This window comes from Protopterus annectens, chromosome 8.part0 (genome assembly GCF_019279795.1).
Source record: "Protopterus annectens isolate FY-2018-M chromosome 8.part0, PAN1.0, whole genome shotgun sequence".
Classification (NCBI taxonomy): domain Eukaryota; kingdom Metazoa; phylum Chordata; order Ceratodontiformes; family Protopteridae; genus Protopterus; species Protopterus annectens.
The window spans coordinates 1,029,419,601-1,029,444,927 of NC_056741.1; the positions used below are offsets into that span (position 1 = coordinate 1,029,419,601).

At 46.4% G+C, this 25,327-nt stretch overlaps 1 protein-coding gene across 1 annotated transcript in view; it reads right to left on the reverse strand.

The window, feature by feature from the left end:
- The window catches only part of ZNF687 (zinc finger protein 687), a gene marked incomplete in the record, with an annotated part of 1,307,099 nt that overhangs the window by 312,100 nt on the left and 969,672 nt on the right, over positions 1–25,327 (reverse strand). Inside the window, 1 exon segment of the mRNA XM_044080513.1 lies at positions 22,818–23,183. Coding sequence (XP_043936448.1) covers positions 22,818–23,183 — 366 coding nt within the window.

Genomic DNA, 25,327 nt, shown 5'->3' on the forward strand with positions numbered 1-25,327 from the left:
TCACATACACCATGGAGCTGGCCATCTTTTATGTGTATGGTATAGAGGGATGCAGTCTTGACTGCGACCAACATGATCAGTGTGAAACTGGCAGCTCAGGGACTACGGGATCTGGACAAAAAGGTTTAAGTGAGGGGATGACAGCTCACCCATTCTGAAAAAAAGGATGTTACCAGTCTACTACTACAAGCCTGGGGGTGGGCTTAGCATAATGGTTAAAGGCTTCACCTAAAAGAAAGTACAGGGTTTGACTCTGACTGAGTTATTGTCTAAGATTAATATGGTCCTTCAGGACAGTTAGCCTAGTGTTCACCTGTGGATCTAATGGAAGCCGGGTGATCCAGCTACACAGCTTACAAGACCAAAGATAACAGCTCCCCAAGCATTATGCACATTGTAAGCCAGGGGATTAAAGCATATGCGAGTTCAGGCTAGCCACTGTGGAAGCACTACCGACCCAAGGCTGTTACTAGGTCACAGACAACAGGTAAGAACAGAAATCCTGACTCCTGCCTGGATGACTGTCCCCAGAGAAGCAGCTAATGACGAGCAGTCAATACAGAGAAAAAAAAAAATCTTCAGAAAATTATATATATAATATACAGACAAACAAGAGTGGCAAGAAGTTGCATAGACAACTAGTACAAATTCTCAGAAGAGGGAAGGAGAAGAAGGTTTACTGTTAAAGTAACCTCTCCTTGAAAGTAGCAGAGCTGTGCCACCATAACGGCAGATATTCAAGTACTGGAATTGCTGCTGCAGTACTGTTTACGGAAGCTAGCCAAAGGTAGGCAAACTGCCTTTTGATCTGACTTCCAGAGTTTTGTTTGCATCCCCTGAGAGTTACAATCCTCTTCCACCCCAAGGTATACGTCTGACACTTAGCTTAAAGAAGGAATAACTTGCATCATTTCCAGTTATTTTCTGACCAACCAGAAGTAAATGTCACGGCTTAACATTTCAACCAAACAGTCCACAGCTGTTGCATCTGAACAGTAGCCAAGTGGGTCAGATCCAAGAAAGATGTCAGCGCTGTCGGGGCTAAGATCTGGACACCTTTTAAATGTTTGTGTGGCAAATTCTGCCGGCCTCCTAGGGCTGTACATCCAGCATGTAAGTGCTTTGACAAGGTGCAAAAAAATGTCCACTTGGTAGCCTCACAAATGCTCAAAGCTGACACATTTCAGAAGAAAACTGTTCTGGGTGTTGCCCTTGTATAGGTTACCCTCATCAGAACCCCCAAAAGATTTTTTTATTATTTTCACAGCAAAAGTACAGTTGTGTACACTTACCATAAATGTAGATGTTAGAGTGTATTCACTGTTGCAGTCATCACACTTGGGTTTATCTGCCTGCAGGTAGCCCTCAGTCGACCTGAATACCAGATACTTAGTATTTCATGTAGGTTGCTGTCATTTCAGTACTGATGTCAGGTGGTCAGGGGTATAAAAACAAGCAGCCAATGCCATTACATCAGTTTTGCTTGCCCCAAATGTCAGGAGCCCCCCAAACAGGGAACAAAGTCATAGTGGGAAAAACACCACCAGTAAAAAGTAAATACCAATAACCCAGTAAGGGGTGAGTAATAGACATAGAGAGCAAAGAGAGACAAGGGGGCTGGAGGGTGGGAAACCAGGACTGCAACAGTGAATACGCTCGAACATCTACATTTATGGTAAGTGTACACAACTGTACTATGTTATTAGTGTTTCACTGTTGCAGTCATTCATCATACTTGGGTTGATTCCCAAAGTTGAGGAAGGGTGGAGGCAGTCAAGAAGTGTTAGGGCTGGCTAGCAGGCCTTGTAAGACTGATGTAGCAAATATAACTCGATTTAGAAAAAAATAGGTAAGTGGTGATGCTTGGTGAAGGTGTGTACAGAACTCCAGGTTGCAGCTTCCAGGATGTCCCTGGTAGGGACTCCCCTGTGAAATGCTGTAGAGGTTGAAGTAGCCCTAGTGGAATGAGTTCTGAACCCCTGAAGGGTAGATTTTTCATGGTACTTGTAGGAGAAATGGATGCAGTGTGCCACCCATTTGGAAATGTCTTGCTTTGAAATGGCCTTGCCCTCTGCCCCTGTAGCAAAGCTGAATAGCAGCTGGTCAGATTTTCTGAAAGGCTTAGTCCTGTCAAGGTAGAACCTGAGCTGTCTTTGCACGTCCAAGGAGTGCAGGATCCTTTCCCCTTTATTCCGAGGATTAGGGAAAAAGGTTGGCAAACGGACAGATTGGTTTAAAGTCACACTGGATACCACCTTGGGCATAAAGGATGGGTTAGTCCTGAGGGAAACCCTGTCAGCATGGAAAATAATGAAGGGCTCAACTGCCATTAGTGCCTGTAACTCAGACATTCTTCTTACTGAAGTAATAGCTAGATGTAAGGCTGTTTTCCAAGAGAGGAATTTTAACTCTGCTGAAGCAGCAGGTTCAAAAGGGGGAAGTGTGAGCTTCTCCAGTACAAAGTTCAGGTCCCAGGCCGGGGTGGGAGCTCTCCTAGGGGGCCTTAAATTGTTAGCTCCTCTCAGGAACTCTTTGATGAGCGGGTGAGAAAAGAGGGGTAGCTCAGTATTATAATGAGCTGAGATGTCAGAAGCATGAACCTTAATGGATGAAAATGATAGGCCTCTCTGGAGCAGCTCTGATAGGTAATCAAGGATTTGAGGTAAGGTGGACACAGCTGTGCCCTTTCCTTGAAAATGACTCCAAGAACTATATCATTTCCACTTTTCAGCATAGGATTTCCTAGTACTAGGCCTTCTGGCCTCAAGGATGACATCCAGCACCTGTTTGCAGAGGGATGGTGGTGGTGGTGGTGTATTCAGGGGATAAGCCAGGCTGCAAGGTTTAGGGCTTGCAGCTGTGGACGCAAAATCTGTCCTCTCCTGCTGAGACAGCAGGGAAGGTGCCTGATGTAGGTACCAGGGCGGCACTGCTGTCAGACTGTGTAGGAGTGGGTACCAGTGCTGGCGTGGCCAGTCTGGTGCAATAAGGATTGCCCTTGGCCTGTCCTGTTTGATCTTGAGTAGTACTTTTGAGAGGAGGAAAGGCATAAATTGAGAAGTTTTCCCATGTAAAGGATAGGGCATCCACCTTTCAGGCTCTGCTGTGAGGTTTCCTGGTACAAAATTTGCTCAATTGGTGGTTTTCGGGGAAGGCAAAAAGGTCTACCTCTGGTGTTCCCCACCTCTGCGTTAGAAATTTGAATGAGTTGGGTTCCAGTTTCCACTCGTGAGGGTCCAGTAGATTTCTGCTCAAGTCATCTGCCAGTGAATTTTGCTTGCCTGGCAGGAAGTGAGCTTGTAGGTGCACTTGGTTGCTCAAGGCTGTGCTCCACAGGGCCATGGCTAACCTGCATAGTGTGTAAGAATGAGCTCCCCCTGCTAGTTTATATATCACATAACTGTGGTGTTGTCTCTTATCAGGAGCTGTCCTGAAAGGATAAGGTATTTGAAGGCTGTCAGAGCATTCTGTACAGCTAGCATCTCTTTTTGATGGATATGCAAGAGAATTTGTTCTAGGCTCCATTTGCCTTGAATGCATTTGCCTGCCATGTGAGCCCCTACATGCATAGTCTGCTGTCAGGGTTTGGGCAGCGAGGGGTTGAGTGAAAGTAAGTCCCTTGTTGAGGTTGCATGCCTCTGCCCAGCAAAGGAACTCTGCCCTTAGACAAGGTATGATAGGAATCACTGTTTCCAAGTCCTGAGAATGTTGACACCAGAGATTTTTTTAAGTACCACTGAAGTTTCCTCATATGCAGTCTCGCATATGGAATTAGCAGAATGCATGAGGCCATGAACCCTAGGGCTTGCAATATTTTCCTTGCAGATAGCTGGGTTTTGGTGGCCATTAGTTTGAAGTAGTTTGTCAAATGGACCTGCTTTTCTTGAGTGAGGAATGCCATGTGGGAAGATGTGTTCAAGCTTGCTCCCAGGAATACAATTTGTTGGCTGGGCACCAGTTGTGATTTCTTTTCGTTGATGGTGTATGCCAGTGAAGTTAGAAGTCTTTTTACGAATGCCAGGTGCTGAAGTTGCAATTCCTGACTGTCCATCTGGATCAGGCAATCGTCCAAGTATGGGTAAATTGAATATTTCTCTGCCTGCAGTATGGGTAAATTTGAATATTTCTCTGCCTGCAGTATGCAATGGCTGCAGCCAAGCACTTTGTGAATACTCTGGCCGCAGTAGATAAGCCAAAGAGAAGTGCAGAGAACTGATAGTGCATAGAGCCTGCCCTGAAATGTAGATATTTCCTACAAGACTCCCTTTATGGGGATGTGCAGATAAGCTTCTTTTAAGTCTAGGGTGACTAACCAGGCATCCTTGGCTGGCATAGGAAGAAGCTGTTGCAGTGTAAGCATTTTGAATTTTGGGACCACCAGAAAGGTGTTGAGAATTGATAGATCCAGGATAGGGCACCAAAAGCTCTCTTTTCTGGGCACCAGGAACAGTCTGGAGTAGAATCCCTGTCCCCTTTTTTCTACTGGAACAGGTTGAAGAGCCTTGATATGAAGAATGGAAAGTACTTGCTTTTGAGCCTCTGCCCACTGGTTTGGAGGAAGTTCTGGCAATCCGCTTGGGGTTGGCAGTGAGCGGAAGTAGAATCTGTATCCCTGGGATACAATGTTTAGACCCCATCAGTCCTGAGTAATGGACATCCATTTTTTTTTTGCATGAAGGGAAAGTTTTTCCTCCTAGGGGTGCAAGTACTTGGCCATGGCTGGGAAGGATAACTGGAAAGTCACTGTGAACTTTTTCCATAAGGGTGGCTTACCACTCCCTGTTTTGAGGTGGGAACTCTCCATTGTTTAGATCTCTGCATACCCTGAGACTGTAGTCTTGGTGGTCTGTTTCCCCTGGGATTGGACTGAAAAGTCCTGGGAGGGACTGGAAAGGACCAGTTTTTTGAACGCCAATGCCTGCTGAATCTAGGTGGTTGCACCTGTACGAAATCTTTGACAGTTTGCATAGATTTAGCTTTTTCTTCCATCTTTTAAGAACTACTTCTGCTTTTGTGCCAAACAAACAATCCTGATTTAATGGAGCATCTAGTAATTTTGCTTTGACATGGTCTGGCAAGTCTTGTTCCTTCAACCAAGCATGCCTTCTCATACAGACCCAGTGACAGCAGCCCTGCAAGATGCTTCAAAGGCATCAAACCCACACTGCAGAGTATGTTTACTAACTTGGTTTGCAGAATGCATTAACTCTTGTAAATCTTCATTTTCTGCATAATCTGGAAGTAACACCATTTTTTGTTTAATTAGCTCCATAATATATTGTTGTTACTTCAACATGTGAAACTGGCAATTCAAAGCCCTGATGGCAAGGTTTGCAGAGGTATATACCTTCTTACCGCATCTGTCTAAGGCTCTAGAATCATTGTCTGAAAGTGGTAGGGTTTTTGGCTGTAGTAGCCTTAATGCCTTTAGGTCCCTGGGAAATGGTCACTGGATCCGCAGTAAGATTCTTAAAGAGAAATTTGTGAGAGTCAGGTACTCTCTGTATTACCTGTCAGGTTTTCTAGGAGTTGGTGGTAAAGTGTCAGGAGTAAGACTGGATTCCATGAAGACATCATCTACAATATCTAGGAAAGGGGGTATAGCTAGAGGCTTGTGCTGAGGCAAATTTAGAAGTTATGTACTCACCATAACGTTCCATCTGAGTAGGTGTATTCATTTGTCTGCAACCTGTGGGTTATGGATCCGATATCGGATCCGAACCGGCATGGTTTTCCAGCTATGGATCCAAGCTCTCAGCTCCTCCCCTCACCCATAATGCCCTGCTCTACCCTCATGACCTCAGATCGAGTTTGCCAAAGCAACAATACCCTAAAAAGGGTAACAAAGAATATGCAGGAAACTGAAAGGCCAGGGGGATAGGAGGGCGGGATGGTTGCAGACAAATGAATACACCTACTCAGATGGAACGTTATGGTGAGTACATAACTTCTAAATCTGAAGTAGGATATTCATTTGTCTGCAACCTGTGGGACAGAGTCCCCAGCTACCTGAATCTTGGGCCATCATGGAAGGATATTCCGGAGCACCGCGGAGCCAAAGGATGCTCTACCCCTAGATGCAAGATCCAACTTATAGTGGGAAATAAACGTATGAGATGAAGCCCACGTGGCTGCTGCACAAATATCATCTAGAGGAATCCTAGCCTTGAAGGCTGCCGAGGTAGATACTGACCGGGTTGAATGGGCATGAACACCCTCCGGTGCGGCCTTCCTGAAGCTTGATAAGCCAATAAAATGCACTGTGAAATCCAGCGGGACAGAGAAACTTTAGAGATTGGCTTGCCCAAATTGAATTTTGCAAAGGAAATAAACAGCTGGTCGGATTGCCTATGACCAGCTGTCCTGTTCAGATAAAATCTAAGTTGCCTGTGAACATCTAGTGAATGTAGCTTATATTCACCTTTGTTTTCATATTTAGGGAAGAAAACAGGGAGGTTAATGGATTGATTGATGTTTGCTTCAGAAGCGATTTTAGGAAGAAAGGACGGGTCCTGAGGGAGACACGGTCCGGATGAAATACCAAGTAAGGAGGTTTAGCTGATAAAGCTTGATGCTCAGAGACTCTCTTGGCTGATGTAATGGCTACCAAAAGGCTGTCTTGTAGGACAAGAATTTGAGATCCACCGTAGCCGCTGGCTCGAAAGGAGGAGCGGTCAAGGCCTGTAGGACCAAAGAAAGGTCCCAAGGAGGAACTGCTTGTTTTATAGGGGCCTGAGAAGAAAAGTACCTTTAAGAAATATTTTACACAATTTGGCTGACATAAGAGGATTAGAGTCATGGCCAATGTGATAGTGAGAAATTGCGCCAGTTGAACTTTGACTGTGGAACTGCTGGCACCATCGTTAAACAGAGTGGTTAGAAAGTCAAGCACTAAAGGGAGAGGAACCGTGAAGGATTCAGGCCTTGCCGCTCCGCCCACACAGAGAAACGTTTCCATTTGCTTCGTAAACCTTTCTAGTGGATGGTTTATGAGCCGCCACCAAAATAGCCTTTACAGGTGAAGAAATACCGAGTCCTTATCAAGAGTGGAACTGGAGCAGCCAAGCGGTCAGCTTCAGGTTGTCCAGGTTCGGAGGAGGAATGCAGGATGGATGGGATATCAGATCCGGGATGGGATCTAGAATCCAAGGAGGATTCACCGAGTGAGACCTTAGGAAGGGGAACCAGATCTGTCGAGGCCAGAATGGAGCAATGAGAATCATTCTGCAACCCACCCGAGAGGCTTTCTGAAGAACTTGCAGCATCAGAGGCAAGGGTGGATAGGCATACAGAAGACCGGGTGGCCAAGCATGCACCAGAGCTGCTCTTGGGGTACCTCCGGAGGAGGTATTAGAGCGAAAAAACTGTCGCACTTGGTGTTTGAGGGAGAAGCAAAAAGATCGCAAGAAGGGGTTCCCCACCGTGCGAATATGCGTTCCGCTACTTGACAATTGAGAGACCACTCGTAAGGGGTCAGAATGGTGCGACTGAGCTTGTCCGCTAGGATGTTGGACCGACCCGGAATGTGCTGCTATGAGAAAGCGATTGGTGGAGATTGCCCATTCCCAAACTCTCATGGCCTCGACAAAGAGGGTAAGACCTTGTTCCCCCTTGCTTGTTGATGTACCAGACAACAGACATGTTGTCCGATTGAATCGCAATTGTTCCTGAGGGAAGAAAGTCCTGAAGTGCTAGCAACGCTAAGAGCACTGCTCTCATCTCTAGAACATTGATATGCAGTAAGGTCTCTGAATCGCTCCACGTGCCTTGGACTGTCCGGCCCAAAAGTGCCCCCACCCGAGGCGGAGGCGTCCGTGGTCACCGTGGCGAGAGGGGAGAAGCACAAAATGGGCGCACCTTTGTGGAGATCCGGGAGTGGAGCCACCACAAGAGGGACCGCTTGCAAGCCTTGCTGATCGCTATGGGATGATGCATGGGGAGAGCAAGGTATGACCACTGTACCAAGAGCGTCCACTGTAGAATGCGCATATTGAGCCTGGCAAGAGGAAGAAGTGCTATAGCCGAAGCCATGGACCCTAGAGCCCTCAGGACCAACTCCGCTGGAACAGAACTTGAATGGAGAATGGCCGCACCTGAGCTGCAGATTTAGAACTCTGTCCGCAGTGAGGAAGGCTCAGAACTCCTTGTGTCTAGTCTGGCCACAGTTAGCCTAGTGTTCACCTGTGGATCTAATGGAAGCTTGGGTGATCCAGCTACACAGCTTACAAGACCAAAGATAACAGCTCCCCAAGCATTATGCACATTGTAAGCCAGGGGGATTAAAGCATATCGAGAGTTCAGGCTAGCCACTGTGGAAGCACTACCGACCCAAGGCTGTTACTAGGTCACAGACAACAGGTAAGAACAGAAATCCTGACTCCTGCCTGGATGACTGTCCCCAGAGAAGCAGCTAATGACGAGCAGTCAATACAGAGAAAAAAAAAAATCTTCAGAAAATTATATATATAATATACAGACAAACAAGAGTGGCAAGAAGTTGCATAGACAACTAGTACAAATTCTCAGAAGAGGGAAGGAGAAGAAGGTTTACTGTTAAAGTAACCTCTCCTTGAAAGTAGCAGAGCTGTGCCACCATAACGGCAGATATTCAAGTACTGGAATTGCTGCTGCAGTACTGTTTACGGAAGCTAGCCAAAGGTAGGCAAACTGCCTTTTGATCGGACTTCCAGAGTTTTGTTTGCATCCCCTGAGAGTTACAATCCTCTTCCACCCCAAGGTATACGTCTGACACTTAGCTTAAAGAAGGAATAACTTGCATCATTTCCAGTTATTTTCTGACCAACCAGAAGTAAATGTCACGGCTTAACATTTCAACCAAACAGTCCACAGCTGTTGCATCTGAACAGTAGCCAAGTGGGTCAGATCCAAGAAAGATGTCAGCGCTGTCGGGGCTAAGATCTGGACACCTTTTAAATGTTTGTGTGGCAAATTCTGCCGGCCTCCTAGGGCTGTACATCCAGCATGTAAGTGCTTTGACAAGGTGCAAAAAAATGTCCACTTGGTAGCCTCACAAATGCTCAAAGCTGACACATTTCAGAAGAAAACTGTTCTGGGTGTTGCCCTTGTATAGGTTACCCTCATCAGAACCCCCAAAAGATTTTTTTATTATTTTCACAGCAAAAAGTACAGTTGTGTACACTTACCATAAATGTAGATGTTAGAGTGTATTCACTGTTGCAGTCATCACACTTGGGTTTATCTGCCTGCAGGTAGCCCTCAGTCGACCTGAATACCAGATACTTAGTATTTCTGCGTAGGTTGCTGTCATTTCAGTACTGATGTCAGGTGGTCAGGGGTATAAAAACAAGCAGCCAATGCCATTACATCAGTTTTGCTTGCCCCAAATGTCAGGAGCCCCCCAAACAGGGAACAAAGTCATAGTGGGAAAAACACCACCAGTAAAAAGTAAATACCAATAACCCAGTAAGGGGTGAGTAATAGACATAGAGAGCAAAGAGAGACAAGGGGGCTGGAGGGTGGGAAACCAGGACTGCAACAGTGAATACGCTCGAACATCTACATTTATGGTAAGTGTACACAACTGTACTATGTTATTAGTGTTTCACTGTTGCAGTCATTCATCATACTTGGGTTGATTCCCAAAGTTGAGGAAGGGTGGAGGCAGTCAAGAAGTGTTAGGGCTGGCTAGCAGGCCTTGTAAGACTGATGTAGCAAATATAACTCGATTTAGAAAAAATAGGTAAGTGGTGATGCTTGGTGAAGGTGTGTACAGAACTCCAGGTTGCAGCTTCAGGATGTCCCTGGTAGGGACTCCTGTGAAATGCTGTAGAGGTTGAAGTAGCCTAGTGGAATGAGTTCTGAACCCCTGAAGGGTAGATTTTTCATGGTACTTGTAGGAGAAATGGATGCAGTGTGCCACCCATTTGGAAATGTCTTGCTTTGAAATGGCCTTGCCCTCTGCCCCTGTAGCAAAGCTGAATAGCAGCTGGTCAGATTTTCTGAAAGGCTTAGTCCTGTCAAGGTAGAACCTGAGCTGTCTTTGCACGTCCAAGGAGTGCAGGATCCTTTCCCCTTTATTCCGAGGATTAGGGAAAAAGGTTGGCAAACGGACAGATTGGTTTAAAGTCACACTGGATACCACCTTGGGCATAAAGGATGGGTTAGTCCTGAGGGAAACCCTGTCAGTATGGAAAATAATGAAGGGCTCAACTGCCATTAGTGCCTGTAACTCAGACATTCTTCTTACTGAAGTAATAGCTAGATGTAAGGCTGTTTTCCAAGAGAGGAATTTTAACTCTGCTGAAGCAGCAGGTTCAAAAGGGGAAGTGTGAGCTTCTCCAGTACAAAGTTCAGGTCCCAGGCCGGGGTGGGAGCTCTCCTAGGGGGCCTTAAATTGTTAGCTCCTCTCAGGAACTCTTTGATGGCGGGTGAGAAAGAGGGGTAGCTCAGTATTATAATGAGCTGAGATGTCAGAAGCATGAACCTTAATGGATGAAAATGATAGGCCTCTCTGGAGCAGCTCTGATAGGTAATCAAGGATTTGAGGTAAGGTGGACACAGCTGTGCCCTTTCCTTGAAAATGACTCCAAGAACTATATCTTTTCCACTTTTCAGCATAGGATTTCCTAGTACTAGGCCTTCTGGCCTCAAGGATGACATCCAGCACCTGTTTGCAGAGGGATGGTGGTGGTGGTGGTGTATTCAGGGGATAAGCCAGGCTGCAAGGTTTAGGGCTTGCAGCTGTGGACGCAAAATCTGTCCTCTCCTGCTGAGACAGCAGGGAAGGTGCCTGATGTAGGTACCAGGGCGGCACTGCTGTCAGACTGTGTAGGAGTGGGTACCAGTGCTGGCGTGGCCAGTCTGGTGCAATAAGGATTGCCCTTGGCCTGTCCTGTTTGATCTTGAGTAGTACTTTTGAGAGGAGGAAAGGCATAAATTGAGAAGTTTTCCCATGTAAAGGATAGGGCATCCACCTTTCAGGCTCTGCTGTGAGGTTTCCTGGTACAAAATTTGCTCAATTGGTGGTTTCGGGAGGCAAAAGGTCTACCTCTGGTGTTCCCCACCTCTGCGTTAGAAATTTGAATGAGTTGGGTTCCAGTTTCCACTCGTGAGGGTCCAGTAGATTTCTGCTTAAGTCATCTGCCAGTGAATTTTGCTTGCCTGGCAGGAAGTGAGCTTGTAGGTGCACTTGGTTGCTCAAGGCTGTGCTCCACAGGGCCATGGCTAACCTGCATAGTGTGTAAGAATGAGCTCCCCCTGCTAGTTTATATATCACATAACTGTGGTGTTGTCTCTTATCAGGAGCTGTCCTGAAAGGATAAGGTATTTGAAGGCTGTCAGAGCATTCTGTACAGCTAGCATCTCTTTTTGATGGATATGCAAGGGAATTTGTTCTAGGCTCCATTTGCCTTGAATGCATTTGCCTGCCATGTGAGCCCCTACATGCATAGTCTGCTGTCAGGGTTTGGGCAGCGAGGGTTGAGTGAAAGTAAGTCCCTTGTTGAGGTTGCATGCCTCTGCCCACCAAAGGAACTCTGCCCTTACACAAGATATGATGGGAATCACTGTTTCCAAGTCCTGAGAATATTAACACCAGAGACTTTTTAAGTACCATTGAAGTTTCCTCATATGCAGTCTTGCATATGGAATTAGCAGAATGCATGAGGCCATGAACCCTAGGGCTTGCAATATTTTCCTTGCAGATAGCTGGGTTTTGGTGGCCATTAGTTTGAAGTAGTTTGTCAAATGGACCTGCTTTTCTTGAGTGAGGAATGCCATGTGGGAAGATGTGTTCAAGCTTGCTCCCAGGAATACAATTTGTTGGCTGGGCACCAGTTGTGATTTCTTTTCGTTGATGGTGTATGCCAGTGAAGTTAGAAGTCTTTACGAATGCCAGGTGCTGAAGTTGCAATTCCTGACTGTCCATCTGGATCAGGCAATCGTCCAAGTATGGGTAAATTGAATATTTCTCTGCCTGCAGTATGGGTAAATTTGAATATTTCTCTGCCTGCAGTATGCAATGGCTGCAGCCAAGCACTTTGTGAATACTCTGGCGCAGTAGATAAGCCAAAGAGAAGTGCAGAGAACTGATAGTGCATAGAGCCTGCCCTGAAATGTAGATATTTCCTACAAGACTCCTTTATGGGGATGTGCAGATAAGCTTCTTTTAAGTCTAGGGTGACTAACCAGGCATCCTTGGCTGGCATAGGAAGAAGCTGTTGCAGTGTAAGCATTTTGAATTTTGGGACCACCAGAAAGGTGTTGAGAATTGATAAATCCAGGATAGGGCACCAAAAGCTCTCTTTTCTGGGCACCAGGAACAGTCTGGAGTAGAATCCCTGTCCCCTTTTTTCTACTGGAACAGGTTGAAGAGCCTTGATATGAAGAATGGAAAGTACTTGCTTTTGAGCCTCTGCCCACTGGTTTGGAGGAAGTTCTGGCAATCCGCTTGGGGTTGGCAGTGAGCGGAAGTAGAATCTGTATCCCTGGGATACAATGTTTAGACCCCATCAGTCCTGAGTAATGGACATCCATTTTTTTTTGCATGAAGGGAAAGTTTTTCCTCCTAGGGGTGCAAGTACTTGGCCATGGCTGGGAAGGATAACTGGAAAGTCACTGTGAACTTTTTCCATAAGGGGGTGGCTTACCACTCCCTGTTTTTGAGGTGGGAACTCTCCATTGTTTAGATCTCTGCATACCCTGAGACTGTAGTCTTGGTGGTCTGTTTCCCCTGGGATTGGACTGAAAAGTCCTGGGAGGGACTGGAAAGGACCAGTTTTTTGAACGCCAATGCCTGCTGAATCTAGGTGGTTGCACCTGTACGAAATCTTTGACAGTTTGCATAGATTTAGCTTTTTCTTCCATCTTTTTAAGAACTACTTCTGCTTTTGTGCCAAACAAACAATCCTGATTTAATGGAGCATCTAGTAATTTTGCTTTGACATGGTCTGGCAAGTCTTGTTCCTTCAACCAAGCATGCCTTCTCATACAGACCCAGTGACAGCAGCCCTGCAAGATGCTTCAAAGGCATCAAACCCACACTGCAGAGTATGTTTACTAACTTGGTTTGCAGAATGCATTAACTCTTGTAAATCTTCATTTTCTGCATAATCTGGAAGTAACACCATTTTTTGTTTAATTAGCTCCATAATATATTGTTGTTACTTCAACATGTGAAACTGGCAATTCAAAGCCCTGATGGCAAGGTTTGCAGAGGTATATACCTTCTTACCGCATCTGTCTAAGGCTCTAGAATCCTTGTCTGAAAGTGGTAGGGTTTTTGGCTGTAGTAGCCTTAATGCCTTTAGGTCCCTGGGAAATGGTCACTGGATCCGCAGTAAGATTCTTAAAGAGAAATTTGTGAGAGTCAGGTACTCTCTGTATTACCTGTCAGGTTTTCTAGGAGTTGGTGGTAAAGTGTCAGGAGTAAGACTGGATTCCATGAAGACATCATCTACAATATCTAGGAAAGGGGGTATAGCTAGAGGCTTGTGCTGAGGCAAATTTAGAAGTTATGTACTCACCATAACGTTCCATCTGAGTAGGTGTATTCATTTGTCTGCAACCTGTGGGTTATGGATCCGATATCGGATCCGAACCGGCATGGTTTTCCAGCTATGGATCCAAGCTCTCAGCTCCTCCCCCACCCATAATGCCCTGCTCTACCCTCATGACCTCAGATCGAGTTTGCCAAAGCAACAATACCCTAAAAAGGGTAACAAAGAATATGCAGGAAACTGAAAGGCCAGGGGGATAGGAGGCGGGATGGTTGCAGACAAATGAATACACCTACTCAGATGGAACGTTATGGTGAGTACATAACTTCTAAATCTGAAGTAGGATATTCATTTGTCTGCAACCTGTGGGACAGAGTCCCCAGCTACCTGAATCTTGGGCGGCCATCATGGAAGGATATTCGAGCACGCTGAGCCAAAGGATGCTCTACCCCTAGATGCAAGATCCAACTTATAGTGGGAAATAAACGTATGAGATGAAGCCCACGTGGCTGCTGCACAAATATCATCTAGAGGAATCCTAGCCTTGAAGGCTGCCGAGGTAGATACTGACCGGGTTGAATGGGCATGAACACCCTCCGGTGCGGGCCTTCCTGAAGCTTGATAAGCCAATAAAATGCACTGTGAAATCCAGCGGGACAGAGAAACTTTAGAGATTGGCTTGCCCAAATTGAATTTTGCAAAGGAAATAAACAGCTGGTCGGATTGCCTATGACCAGCTGTCCTGTTCAGATAAAATCTAAGTTGCCTGTGAACATCTAGTGAATGTAGCTTATATTCACCTTTGTTTTCATATTTAGGGAAGAAAACAGGGAGGTTAATGGATTGATTGATGTTTGCTTCAGAAGCGATTTTAGGAAGAAAGGACGGGTTGGTCCTGAGGGAGACACCGTCCGGATGAAATACCAAGTAAGGAGGTTTAGCTGATAAAGCATGAAGTTCAGGAACTCTCTTGGCTGATGTAATGGCTACCAAAAGGCTGTCTTGTAGGACAAGAATTTGAGATCCACCGTAGCCGCTGGCTCGAAAGGAGGAGCGGTCAAGGCCTGTAGGACCAAAGAAAGGTCCCAAGGAGGAACTGCTTGTTTTATAGGGGGCCTGAGAAGAAAAGTACCTTTAAGAAATATTTTACACAATTTGGCTGACATAAGAGGATTAGAGTCATGGCCAATGTGATAGTGAGAAATTGCCGCCAGTTGAACTTTGACTGTGGAACTGCTGGCACCATCGTTAAACAGAGTGGTTAGAAAGTCAAGCACTAAGGGGAGAGGAACGTGAAGGGATTCAGGCCTTGCCGCTCGCCCACACAGAGAAAGCGTTTCCATTTGCTTCGTAAACCTTTCTAGTGGATGGTTTATGAGTCCCCACCAAAATAGCCTTTACAGGTGAAGAAATACCGAGTCCTTATCAAGAGTGGAACTGGAGCAGCCAAGCGGTCAGCTTCAGGTTGTCCAGGTTCGGAGGAGGAATGCAGGATGGATGGGATATCAGATCCGGGATGGGATCTAGAATCCAAGGAGGATTCACCGAGTGAGACCTTAGGAAGGGAACCAGATCTGTCGAGGCCAGAATGGAGCAATGAGAATCATTCTGCAACCCACCCGAGAGGCTTTCTGAAGAACTTGCAGCATCAGAGGCAAGGGTGGATAGGCATACAGAAGACCGGGTGGCCAAGCATGCACCAGAGCGTCTCTTGGGGTACCTCCGGGAGGAGGTATTAGAGCCGAAAAACTGTCGCACTTGGTGTTTGAGGGAGAAGCAAAAGATCGCAAGAAGGGTTCCCCACCGTGCGAATATGCGTTCGCTACTTGACAATTGAGAGACCACTCGTAAGGGGTCAGAATGGTGCGACTGAGCTTGTCCGCTAGGATGTTGGACCGACCGGAATGCGTTGCTATGAAAGCGATTGGTGGAGATTGCCCATTCCCAAACTCTCATGGCCTCGACAAAGAGGGTAAGACCTTGTTCCCTTGCTTGTTGATGTACCAGACAACAGACATGTTGTCCGATTGAATCGCAATTGTTCCCAAGGGAAGAAAGTCCTGAAGTGCTAGCAACGCTAAGAGCACTGCTCTCATCTCTAGAACATTGATATGCAGTAAGGTCTCTGAATCGTTCCACGTGCCTTGGACTGTCCGGCCCAAGTGCCCCCACCCGAGGCGGGGCGTCCGTGGTCACCGTGGCGAGAGGGAGAAGCACAAAATGGGCGACCTTTGTGGAGCTCCGGCGAGTGGGGCCACCACAAGCGCCACCGTTTCCAAGCCTTGCTGATCGCTATGGGCTCATCCATGGGGGCAGCAAGGTATGACCACTGTACTAAGAGCGTCCACTGTAGAATGCATATTGAGCCTGGCAAGAGGAAGAAGTGCTATAGCCGAAGCCATGGACCCTAGAGCCCTCAGGACCAACTCCGCTGGAACAGAACTTGAATGGAGAATGGCCCGCACCTGGAGCTGCAGATTTAGAACTCTGTCCGCAGTGAGGAAGGCTCGTAAACTCCTTGTGTCTAGTCTGGCCCCTATGAAATCTAAGAGCTGTGTGGGGGCCAGGTTGGACTTCTTTGTATTTATTGTGATGCCCAGAAATGGAGCAAGATGGAGAAAGGAGTCTCGCCAAGAGAAGTAGATGCCTTGTTGGGCGTGAAGCCAGTCGTCCAGGTAGGGAAAGACCTGCACCCCCTGAAGCCTCAGGTGGGCCGCTACCACTGCTAGTACTTTGGTGAACACCCTGGGGGCTGTGGTGAGACCAAAGGGAAGGACCCGAACTGGTAGTGACTGGCTCCCAGCCGGGCGGAGAAACCTCCTGAGCGCCTGTCCATCAGGATGTGGTAGTACGCGTCCTTGAGATCTATCGAGCACATCCAGTGATTTTCTCCCAGAAGGGAGAATAGATTGCAGAGTGACCATTCGAATTTTTCTTTGGGGACTGCCAGATTCAAGAGAGAGAGGTCTAGGATTGGTCTTAGTTCCCCGTCTTTTTGGCACTAAAAGAATCTGGAGTAGAACCCTGATCCGATCTGGTCTGGGGAACGGCGGGCTGGATGGCTCTTTTCTTTAGCAGATGGCCAATTTCTGCCAAAGCGGCCTCCCGTTGACCGGGTGGGGCGTCCTGGGAGGGACTTCAATTTTGGAAGGTGAAGGAAAGGAATGCGATATCCCTGGATATGATTTGGAGAACCCAGCGGTCCGATGTTATGGACTCCCATGCCACTAGGTGCCCGAACGCCCCGACTGCCTCCAGAGTAGAGCAGTCGGGCAACCTCAGGGTTGCTGCGGGCCGTTCAGAGAAAGGTTCCCTGGACCCAAAGTTTCTGGGAGCCCTCTGCCTCTAGGGCGGCGTCCTCCCTGTCCTCCTCTGCCACGGAAGGACTGGTTGTCCGGAGCAGGCTGGGACTGCTGCGACTTCGAACCACATCTTCTTCTGACCCTTTTGGTTCCTAGAATAGGGCCTCTGGGGTGCAGAGAAGGATTCCGACGGCAGACAGCGTCTTCCGTCCTTCTCGCTCTGGGTCAACGTCTCGAACGGTCTTGCCAAACAGAGCAGAACCATCAAAGAAGCGTTAAAACGACGCCTTGAAGGGCTCAGAAAAATCGCGGACGGAGCCAGGCCTGGCGTCTAGTGACCAGTCCTGTCCCGCAGCTCTAGCGCCCTCCGCTGCATGGGAGAGTAGCCGCATAGAAGTATTCGTAACTGACCTAAGTGTGGCCATACGGGTGGAGTGCAGAACTCTGTCCTCCTCTGAAATGGACTCAGGGGATGCAGCGTATTCTTAATAAGATCTCGCTGCATCCGAATAACATGTGCCAAATAGTTCAGCCCTTACGAGAAGGTCGCGAACTGAACATCCGCTTCCCGCGGTCCATCATCGAGACTCCTTGCTCGGTGGGTGGACTGAGGACTCTCCTGAGCTAGTTCCCTCTTTGTGGCAGCCGCCATCAACATGGCATCTACAGGAGGCCCTTACTCCAATGGGTCCGGTCGGATGGCGGACTAAGGATCCTATCGGTCTTTTGGGAATTGGCTCCATGGTGTCCGGTTCCTTCCACGCCCTGGTGGTAATAAGGTCCACCAGGGGGTCGGCAGGGGGGGACACCCAAGAGGTAGACGGGCCCGTTTCAAATGCCTCCAAGAACACGGACTCGTCCGAGGAAGACTTGGGGGCAGACCACCCCCTTATAATGAGCATTTCCATGATGTCTCCAAAGGAGACATCCTCGGGGTGACCGTGGGGAGCCTTCCTTCCTCCAAGTCCGTGTCTTCTGTGAGAGACTCGGGAGTCAATGTGCCTCCTTTGCGTATGCTTGAGGGGCCTCCTCTGGGGGCTGTCAGAGGAGTCCTCAGCAGCAATTTGCTCCATAGGAGCAACTTGGGAGCACAGAAGCGGGCTGTCCCAGGGGCCGGATGGTGGAAGCCTGGCCCAGTGCAGAGGGAGCGGGACGGAGCCGGCAAGTGCCGGGGTCCGGAGACCCTCAACAGAGCCCTCTCCACTACATCAAAGGCCGAAGGAGCCGACCTCGACCAAAGGATCCGACAATCGGCTCCCCCTCGGATCCGAAGAGTGGATCGGAGCCGAAGCGGCACTCGGATCCGAAGGACAGTGCGCTCCGACACAGACGGCGCCGAAGGAGCACTGATCCCCGGATCCGGCTCGATCCAGGCTCCGAGATCGGGTCCGGCACTTTTCGAGGGCAGGGTCGGGTCCGAAGTACCAAGTACCATCGGCTCCGACCTTCCCCCCGAAGCTGCTCGGCTCAGCTGCTCGAACCCGGATAGCGGGTCGGAGAAGGAGCAATAGGCTTAAAAGGGTGTTGAGCTCCCCGAGGGGAGGCAAACACTCCCATCTGCATCTGGGCCTGGATGAACCTTCTCATCATCCGGTCCAGATCAGCATCAGAAAGGCTATGGGTAGATCTCGAAGAGGCTACCGAGGTAGGCCTGGAGTGCCTCCTCGATAGCCTCGGCCAGATCGGGTCTCCTCCTCCTCAGGACCCGTGAAAGCACACAGGGGACCGGAGCCGAGAAGGAGGAGACCGAACGACGGAGCCGGGAGAAGCCGCTGGCTGGCGGGCGAAACAGAGGTCTCGGCCCGCCGCTTGTGGTGCTTCTCCCTCCGGTCCTTTAGCAGCATCCCTCTCCTCTCCAGAAGCGGGAGTTTGAGTCCCAGGAGCAGGAGGGGTGCCACAGGGGAACAACTGCAGCCACAGTAGTCCCGAAGGAGCGGAGGCAGCCGAGTCTGGCGGTAAAAGACCCGCCAAGACCAGCTTGGACCTCCGCTCCTCAGTGCCCTGGGGTTGAACCCTGCACAAATGGAACAACCAGATGTGAGGTGTTCAACCCGAGACACTTAACACACCGAGTGTGGCCATCAGCCGGTGAGAGCTTATGGCCACACTCGGAGCATTTCGAAAAGATAGATTTAGGCTGGTCAGCCATAATCTATAACACACTAAAAGTTACAGAAAGTAACTTAAAAACAAAAAGACACACAGGCCTACACACACACTCTACGCAACAGCGAGGGGAGGGAATAAAAATTACTTACTTTAACTCAAAATAAACTCAAAATACACTTATAAGAAAGGGAAACCTAAACTTTCACACAAATTCACTCAAAAAACCAAAAAATTCTCTGATTTTAACAAGAAATAGAGTTCACTTAGCTGAGAGCTATGTACCCAAATCCAGTCACCAGCGCGGCAAACGAGATCTGGGGTCATGAGGGTAGAGCAGGGCATTATGGGTGAGGGGAGGAGCTGAGAGCTTGGATCCATAGCTGGAAAACCATGCCGGTTCGGATCCGATATCGGATCCATAACCCACAGGTTGCAGACAAATGAATATCCTACTTCAGATCTAAAAATTCCCTGAGTCTCTTTTTGGACTGAGGATAGTCCTGGCATTCCCAGCGGAAATGCTCTCTTAAGGTATGCAAGGTTTCAGTAAAAGAAAAATCCTCTGAAGGGGAGGCAGAGGGAATGGATTCCTCTGCATCTGAATCCTCATAGGTAGACAAGGGTATGTCCTTCATAGGTAGATAAAGGTATGTCCTGGTAATCAGAAGGGTCAGAGTCATCGGACTCCTGGTCTGCAGAATCAGAAGAAAATTCAATTATTTGTCTTTTAGCAGGGGAAGGCTGGCTTCCCCTAATTAGAGTAATAAGGTCTTCAGCCATTCTATGTATTTGTTTTTGTGGCATGGGAGCTTGAGCATGCGCTTTGGACATCAGTTTTCTAGGTGTAGTGCAAACTCTGGGCCTGAGAAACTCGGCAGTTTTAGTTAAAGAAGTTGTCGGTTTAATACGAATATCGATAGGTTGGAATACACCTTCAGAAGCTGGTGCCTGCACAGCGGCTCCGGACCCATCCAAGGTAGAGACATCCGCAGGTTCCACAGTTGAAGAAGCATCTTGTGGCATACTGGACTCCGAATGGGTCTCAGCAGAGGCCTGCGAATCTGCAGAAGCGGGCATCAGGGGCTGCAAAGGTGACTCACTGTGTACCGGCGGACTGGTGACTAGCTTAATGAAAGAGTCATCGGCAGTTTGACCTATGTGGTCTGTCTCTGTTTTTGTACTTTTCCAGAAGCTCGGTAGTCGGAAGGCTTACCAAAGCCATTTGAGAATACGGAGAAGGACAGTGAAAGAATTTAGCTATAAAAACAGCCCGACGAATGGTTTGAGCATTAAGCAAGGCACAAAACTGACAGCAAGGGATGTCGTGGTCTGGGCCTAAACAGGTGATGCAGTAAGAATGAAAATCTCTATGAGGTATTTGCTTTCCACAGGCAAGACAATTATTAACTTTTTCTGACATCGGTTAGAGCAAGAGAAAAAAAGAATCCCCAATGGGGTACTTAGCTTTAGAAGACTTCAGGTTTGAAACTCGAAAAATGAAAATTTCAGGTAGCGGCCGACCGGCACTTGCGAACTGCTTCTGCTTCGGGCTCCTTCTCTGCAAGAAAGACTGATGTAATGGCGTCGGCTGCATGTTTTATACCCGACAACCTGATGTCATGGAAGAGGTGACAGCATCCGACGCAGAAATCCCAAGACTCTGGTATTTGGGCCGACTGAGGGCTACATGCAGGCAGATAACCCAAGTGTGATGACTGCAACAGTGAAACATGAAGAACATCTAGCAGAAACTGGAGGGTGAGCCTGGGGTGCACAAAGCAGAACCTCACTGGTTCTGAAGTTGTAAGGCTTTGGTGGGACTGGCAGGGTCATAATGGCCTCTCACTCCCTATCTGCAGTCTCTCTCACAACCAGATTCTTTGGCCACATCTTTGATTACACTTCCTTGTCTACTGGCCACTGGTGGTGGGTTCTTCCCAACTCTGGCCTGATAACCACACCAAGGCCTTGAGCTTCTTCTGGTCTACATATCCCTTCAGATTATCCACCTACTGAAGGATCACCTTCTTAAAGTAACAAACATGCTTGGTTTTCCTCTTTCAAACAAAAGAAAGCACTGTGAATGAAAATCTTTTAGCAGAATCTGTTGCCACAAGCACGCTCTTTAGTTAACAACTTTCCCAAACAACATTGTGTACCGCAGAACTCTAATACAACTTTTCACTCCGAAAATGATTGTCCAAATAAAAAATAGTCTACCCAATCCAAATATTCTAGCTAATGCAATAGAAAAAAAAACAAACAAAAACTTTTTATCTTTCTATGAAAGACAACTGAAGGGACCCAAGAACTTTATGTCGCAAGCCAACTCTCCTTTTAAGCATGTATCAGAGTGACATCCTGGTGTGGAAGAGCTGCCCATCTCACCGATGAAGTTTGCAAAGCTGTGGTAGTCAGACTGGAAGGGTTAATGTCTGCTTTCAGCTAATTCACATGGAAAAGAATTCGTACCACAGCAGCGATCCTTATAATGAAAATGAATACTTTTCTCACCTGCAGGCATGAATTCCAAAATGAAAAGAGAACGAAAATCAAAGCAGGGGTAATTTTTTAGTGGTAAGCACCAATAGCTGCCATCTTCAGACAACTATTAACTGACATTTAGTTGTATCAACTACGATATGCATTTTTTTTTTGTTTACACTCCTTACCCCTGCAGTATGCTGATCATCAGCTCTCTCACAATCACTCTATTTTTTCACCATTATCATGGTGAAGGTCGACTGGGAGTATTTATTTATACAGCCATTAGGGGTGGTTTAAATACTTTATGCTTTTTGCCTCAAGTCCCAGCATGCACCCAGCAAAGTGCTGGGGAAGAGATGTGCAATGGGACGATCACAGAGGCATCTACTCACTTCCACAAGAGAAGTCTTCCAAGCGGCAATGTCCCCTTCCCCTGGAGTAGTAATGACACTTTCATCAGTCTACACAAGGGAAATTACCCAGCCTTGTGTGCCCCCGAGTACACATACACCTCCCCATCCTCACCGTTCAGAACATGTGAGCAGGCCACATCCCTTTGCTACTCCCTCCCGAACCTGGCTCCTTCACTGTAAGGCCTGCAGTTAGGAAACCACAATCCTCTGCTTCCTGGAATCAGGCAACTACAGTACCTATAGACAGCTGGGATTCTTAGAGGACATCAATCCTGCTGTTGACCTCCAAAAGGGCACACATCAAGCTAAAGATAATCAAAACAGACTTACTGGAAAGATTCAGAGATAAGGCAATGTCAAAGAGGCAATATTAATTCTTTCTTACCCAGTATAAAGTCTGAAACTGTCTCACTATAACTAACAGTAAACTTGCTTTGTATGCAATTCTACTGTTTGATCCTCTCTTCAAGGAAAGAAGTAACTGAAAATAATGTTAGGAAAATTCAAGCTTTCATCTATGTCGGCCCACAGCTAAAAGAACAGAAGGCTGGATCAGTTTTCTGGATGTCTGAATAAAATTTCTACTGTCACTCAGTAATGTAAAATGTAATATTAATTCTTTCTTACCCAGTACATGGTCTGAAACTGTCACTATAACTAAAAGCATACCTGTTTTGCATGCAGTTCTCTTCAAGTAATGAAGTAACTGAAAATAATGGTGGTAGGAAAATTTCAGGCATTCATCTATGTTAGCCCACAGCTAAAGGAACAGAAGGTCCAGATCAGTTTTCTGGATACCTGAATAAAATTTCTGTTGTCACAGAGTAATATTAAAGATTACTGCTTTTCGGTTAAACATTGCACTTGAAACACTTAAGGTTAATATCCATCAAAAGGGAAGACTTTATAAAGCTAATCTCTTTGGCCAATCTTGCATATTCACAAAACTTGCATCTCATTAAAGTGAGTGAAAGCAGATTCAAGACTACATGATGATGCGCCTACCAATGAAAAAAAGATGTACTGACCTTGCCATGATCTCTTTTCATGTGTATGACATAGTCATCCTTTTCTGGGAACCAACGGTGACAAATTCCACATGTCCACCCAGATCCCTTTGTCCTCTTTACCTTCCCCTTCAGAATTATCCCACTAGGCATCTTTCGTCGAGGTGGTTCTGGCAAGCTAGGTGGATCCTTATCTTCTGAACTGGACTCTTCTTCATTTGGAGATGCCTTTGATGGAGTAGACTTTGTAGATGGTGAATCACTAGAATCTTGTTTGGGAATGTGAGATGTAACTGGTGTCTGAGGTGCAATTGGCTGTGCTGGTGGTGGTGCTGGTGAAAGTGTCACTGCTTCTTGAGGCTTTGAATTGTTGTGAATGCTCTGTGACTAAAACAGACAGATAATTTTCAAACTGCAACACTAATTTACTTCTTCTGTAAAAGTGAATACAAGAATCACATTTTTAAATAATCCGTGTATCAGCCTTTTCACCTAAAGGCAGATGTACTTCCAATTCAAGCAGTTCATCAATCTCTAACCAATTTTTAATGGAATACAATGTTACAGTAATGAAAGACTTTCTGTTACATGACATCATGGCAGTGACTAAAATTATTCTTTACTAAGCAGAAAACATTAACATTGCAATTTAACATCAACTCGTACTTCATCATAAACCAGGTGGGGTAAGTATTTTCTCTTGCATTTCATATCAGTTTAGAATCAGTTTAGAATGCCAGGTCATAAATCTTCAAGCCATTAAGTCTCCTAATGCCTCAATCGCAACACCCAGAACTAATCATTTTAATTAACTGATCAGGGATTCCACCTGACAATTGCAGTACTAGTAAGGAGAAAACAGGATTATGATGTCACCTCATGTATAATTCAGATATTGTATTTTTATACAGATCACAGCCAGACATTTCTAAAATTAAGTCAAGCTCACTGTGCATATGTCTGATACAGGTGGGTTCCAAAATTAGAAGTCTGCAAATTTGTCACTCAAATTGCTATTATATATAAAACAAAGATATGGTTTGGAATGGTACTATATTACCAAGTGTTAAAAAATGCTTCCTAATTAAGCAGGATCTGGTGGAAAAACTTGAATCTGCAAAACAACAAACATCTCTGGTCTACAGTCAAAAAAGTCACGTCAACCAAACACCTTTGTGTACTCTTTGACCAAGCTATGAAGGAGCTATACAAAATTGATTCAAAACATTCTGTCACCAGACTTTAAGGTTTCTAAACTATCTCACACAGACAAGCAAATGTCAGAAGAGTAATATGCAACGTTAAGAGAAATACAAAAATTGAGCGCATACAAATTAAAAAGTAGTAAATGATGGAACGGCTCTGTGTCAAAGGGACAAAGCTCTGACAACAAAGCAGTTGACTTGGGCTTGCACAGCAGTCCAGCTGCTGGAGGAGATACTTGGGAGGATCAGTGAGGTAGTCAAGACCTACTCTCACATCTGAGAAATAGGGAAAAGTTATGGGCTGCCATGGTATGACAAGGTGTCCCACCTGATGGAGGTCAGGATACCATACTTTGTGTAAGGATTAAATGTGCAGTTCTTGGCTAGAAGCATGCAGCACTGTAGCCAGAATTACATATGCAGAAAAGTGCCGGCATTGCAAGGCACACATCAGCTGCTGCAAGGACTGGAGGTTGGATTTAAATCCGAAGAAAAAAAAAAAAAATAGAAATAGAAAAAACATTGCTGCTTATCTGACCATCTCACACAACTGACTCTTGCCCATAGGGAACACAAATGTCACAATGGAGCCACTGGTAGGCTGATGGTCAGTAAGCAGTAGGAAAGGAAAATTTATGGTAAATGAGGTGGTACAATGGCTACCTTGGGTTCATGCTCTATCAGTATATTGATTCACATCTGCAGAGGCATGGAGGCATCAAAGAAAAAGCAATCACCTGAAGGTGAACGTAAACAATGAATAGAGTTATAAACAAGGTGACTATATAACTGGGAAAACTGAACCCAGTGTAGCAGAGTAACAAATCTGTAAATCTGAGGTAGAATGCTGGGTAAACATTAACCAGGCAGCTCAAGATAAGAAGCATCAAGTAGGCAGCAATCATTATGTGGTATCTTTAGCTATAACAGTAAGGAAGCATGGCATTACCACGAAGGGAGCAGTGACAGGGATGTACAAAGAAAGGCAACGGCAGGAGAGGCAAGACCATGATTTTCATAGTGATGCTACCTTCCATCCATGGTGATGGCCATGGTGATGGGCTGCCAAAGCACTAAAAGAAGTTATGGTATGGTCCTTCATAAAAAAGGCAATCAAATATGCTATGCAGCCTTCAAGAAGTCAACCTATCCAAACAAGCTGAAGAATCGGAGCACATAGTTATTTTTGATCAAGAGTGGGAATGCTATGAAGAAAATACCATGCAAAACTGCTTTCCTCCAGAAATGTCATCTGTACAATGGAAGCAGCCTGAGGGGAAATGGGTGTTGGGATCTCAGAAGTGAAATCACAATAGAATAAATTAT